Source organism: Etheostoma cragini, chromosome 7, assembly GCF_013103735.1.
Source record: "Etheostoma cragini isolate CJK2018 chromosome 7, CSU_Ecrag_1.0, whole genome shotgun sequence".
NCBI lineage: Eukaryota > Metazoa > Chordata > Actinopteri > Perciformes > Percidae > Etheostoma > Etheostoma cragini.
Window position 1 is genome coordinate 27399802 of NC_048413.1, and position 3412 is coordinate 27403213.

The following is a 3412-nucleotide window of genomic DNA, read 5'->3' on the forward strand; positions in this document are numbered from 1 at the left end:
TGTGTGTCCCTGTGTGTGACAAGCATAGTGTGCGTCCCTTTGTGTGTAACAAGCATGGTGTGTGTCCCTGTGTTAGTGTGTAACAAGCATAGTGTGTGTCCCTGTGTGTGTAACAAGCATTGTGTCCGACCCTTTGTGTGTGTGTGTAACAAGCATGGTTTGAGTCCCTGTGTGTGTAAAAGAATGCCCAGAATGCACCTGAACACACCTCCCTGTAAGACCAGCACACCCAGAATGCACCTGAACACACCTCCCTGTAAGACCAGCACACCCAGAATGCACCTGAACACACCTCCCTGTAAGACCAGCACACCCAGAATGCACCTTTTTTTCACCCTCCCCCCCCTCCACTTTTCCCCAACATTATTATGTATTTTCTGACATTTTTGTCACTTTTTTAAATGTTACGGGTGCTTTTTAAATGTTTTTTCCGAAGTTTTTTTTATATTTTCAATGTTGACATTTTCAGCTCTTTTATTTCGACGGCTCGTTTTTTATGACAAAAATCCTTTTTTTTAAAAAATCTGAAAACGGGTCAAATTAGACCCACGGACAACACGAGGGATGGGGCCCCGGCAGGTAAACTCATTCTTGGCGTTGTCTTTATATAAAAAAAGACAGATTACTAACAGACACACACCAAAGCAACGGCCTATCCTAATTTATGTTTATGCTAATTTATGTTTATGCTAATTTAGGTTTACCTAAAGCGGTCGGCCTTACCGGAGACGTTGAGCATGTCGTCTATCCTCCCCGTTATCCAATAGTAGCCATCCTTGTCTCTACGGCAACCTAAACATCAGGAAGTAAAGATCAAACAAGTGACTGACAAGTTTCACCGGGAAGTGATAAAGAATACCGTAAATCACGTAAACAAACATAACAAATATTCACAGAAAGTAAAGGATAATATTCGATATTATGAGTTAATTTGATGAAATGTGAATCAACAAGAAGCAGTCGAAAGATGTCGGAAACAGAGATTTAAATTTAATTTCTCCCGTCTTTGATTGATCGAAGACGAAGACTCCGGTTCACAAAATTTGGGATTTAATAATCCGTGTAGTCCTTCACGTTTTATTCTTCTAACTCTTCTAGCGACGATACCCGTTAGCAGCGTTAGCAGCGTTAGCAGCGTTAGCAGCGTTAGCAGCGTTGGTAGCAGCTGTGAGTTAATCGCGTGACAGCGAAAACACGAAAGGCGGAGCAGTACGTCCTGTATTTGTAATTTTTTTTATTTAACCCGTTTGTGCCGGATGCTTGCCGGATGAAATCCACCGCCGGTTACTGCGTTGCCGACTCTGACCCTCCCTCCGGCTGCTGCGTGGCGCAGCGTTCTGTCTTTGTCGGTGTTTTTGTGACGCGTGCAGCAGAGAACGCACCGTCATTGGTTCAAATACACAGGAGGCGGGTCTTGTTATTGGCTATTTAAAGCCACGTGACCACCAAAATGTGCCGTAGTTTGCTGAAAATCAACCAGACACACATGTGCGTTTGGTTGGGAATTTTAATGAGAGACGAGCGAGAAAATGTCTCCGACGGAGGAGGAGTTAGACAGCGAGGGCAGGGACGTTGAGGTGGAAGATAGTGAGGAGTTTGGGAGGGAGGAGGTCTTCTTCATCATCTTCATCATCATCATCATCATCATCATCATCATCGACCACTTCCTCTGTCGGAGCCATTTTCTCTCTCGTCTCTCAAACATTCATAAACAAACGCACATGTCTGTCTGGTTGATTTTCAGCAAACTACGGTACATTTTGGTGGTCACGTGGCTTTAAATAACCAATAACAAGACCCGCCTCCTGTGTATTTGAACCAATGACGGTGCGTTCTCTGCTGCACGCGTCACGAAAAGGCCGACGAATACAGAACGCCGCGCCACGCAGCAGCCGGCGGGAGGTTCAGAGTCGGCAACGCAGTAACCGGCGGGCGATGTGGCGTCGCCAAGCATCCGGCACAAACGGGTTAATACGGGGACGGTGCACATTAATTTGTCAATACGTCAGAGTTACCCGAAAGGCTACTTTGAACTGATGGTGGTGGTATATATTCATGAAAAAGGACGAGTTTGTAAATGGGCAACACCGATTTTGATAAGGAGCACCTGAACACATCACACACTGGACCTTTAAAGTGATAAACACAACAAATGGGGCATGAGGGAAACAAAAGAACACAACAAAAGAAGACGGGGTCTCTGGGTCTCGCTCACCGTCCCCCGTGACGTAGTATCCGGGGAACTTCTTGAAGTAGGTGGTCTCGAACCGCTGCTGGTTCCCGTACACGGTCCTCATCACGCCGGGCCACGGCTGCTTGAACACCTGCAGGACCGCAAGAGACGCGACAAGACGTCAACATACGCGGCGTTCTGTAGATACAAGTCTAAGACTGAGACTGGTTTTAAACGGTGTTCTGGGACCAGGTCTTGTTCTGAAGACCTCAGAGAGAGACCTGGAGCGTGGGCGTGTAACAGATCCTGGATGCAAGAGGGAGCTGGACCACGCAAGGCTCTTTAAGTAGTGATTAACATTTTTAAATTAACTCTAAAACCTACTGGTAGCCAATAAAGAGCCTCAAGCCCCGGAGGAATGTGGATCTCCTGCTGGTCTTGGACTAAAGTCTTGTTGCTGCATTCTGTACACCTTGCAATTTGTCCATGGATGATTTGTAGACCGAGGGCTGTGTACCCCTAGAAGTAAACGAGGGGTATTGTACAGCAAGCAACAATGGCCGCCGCATCGACCTGAGAGACCCATAAATGTATTTTCGGCTAAAATAGTTGATTTAAAAGTTACGCCAGTCTGGTTTTGTGGTCTATGCAGCCCTGGACATATATACTTGCAACCATGTTCCTAACTGGAACTTTTTTTTAAATTGCTAGCTTGCGCTAATGCTAACCGCTAACGCTAATTGCTAACTGCTAAAGTTGATTTGAACAACAGTCCGGCATTTCTCTGCCCTTGACTGGACTGTATACATCGCATAGACTGTATATATATATATATATATATATATATATATATATATATATATAAAGGATTTGAAAAAGACAATCAAAAGCTTTAAATTTTGACCCAGAAAAACTAAAAGTTGCACGGTCGACGGGACGACAACACGAGGGTTAAAAACAATTCTGACATAACATTTTAATTTATAATCTATTAACAAATATTGTCTTTATCTCCATTTCCAACAGCTGAGATAACATCTATGTTTAGGGAATGCATCAGTCTCTACTAGCACACTATTAAACATGGAGGTGGGGTTTTTATCATAAGTTATAATTCATGTTAAAAATCACCATGGAAACAACATAAGTGTCATATCCAGGATAATGTTCTGAGTCAGGAAGACATGTTTATCTCAGGAAATAAGGAAAGGACGCTGATTTCAGGTAGAAAACATGGAA

The 3412-nt window shown here is 44.0% G+C and overlaps 1 protein-coding gene across 1 annotated transcript in view; it reads right to left on the reverse strand.

The window, feature by feature from the left end:
* LOC117948299 (acetyl-coenzyme A synthetase, cytoplasmic-like) overlaps window positions 1-3412 on the reverse strand; it is a 21147-nt gene that overhangs the window by 1762 nt on the left and 15973 nt on the right. The window contains exons 8-9 of the mRNA XM_034877886.1: window positions 2216-2354; window positions 724-792 (exon numbers count right to left, since the gene is read on the reverse strand). Of these exons, the coding sequence (XP_034733777.1) occupies window positions 724-792; window positions 2216-2354 (208 nt within the window). The remainder of the gene's footprint in view (window positions 1-723; window positions 793-2215; window positions 2355-3412) is intronic.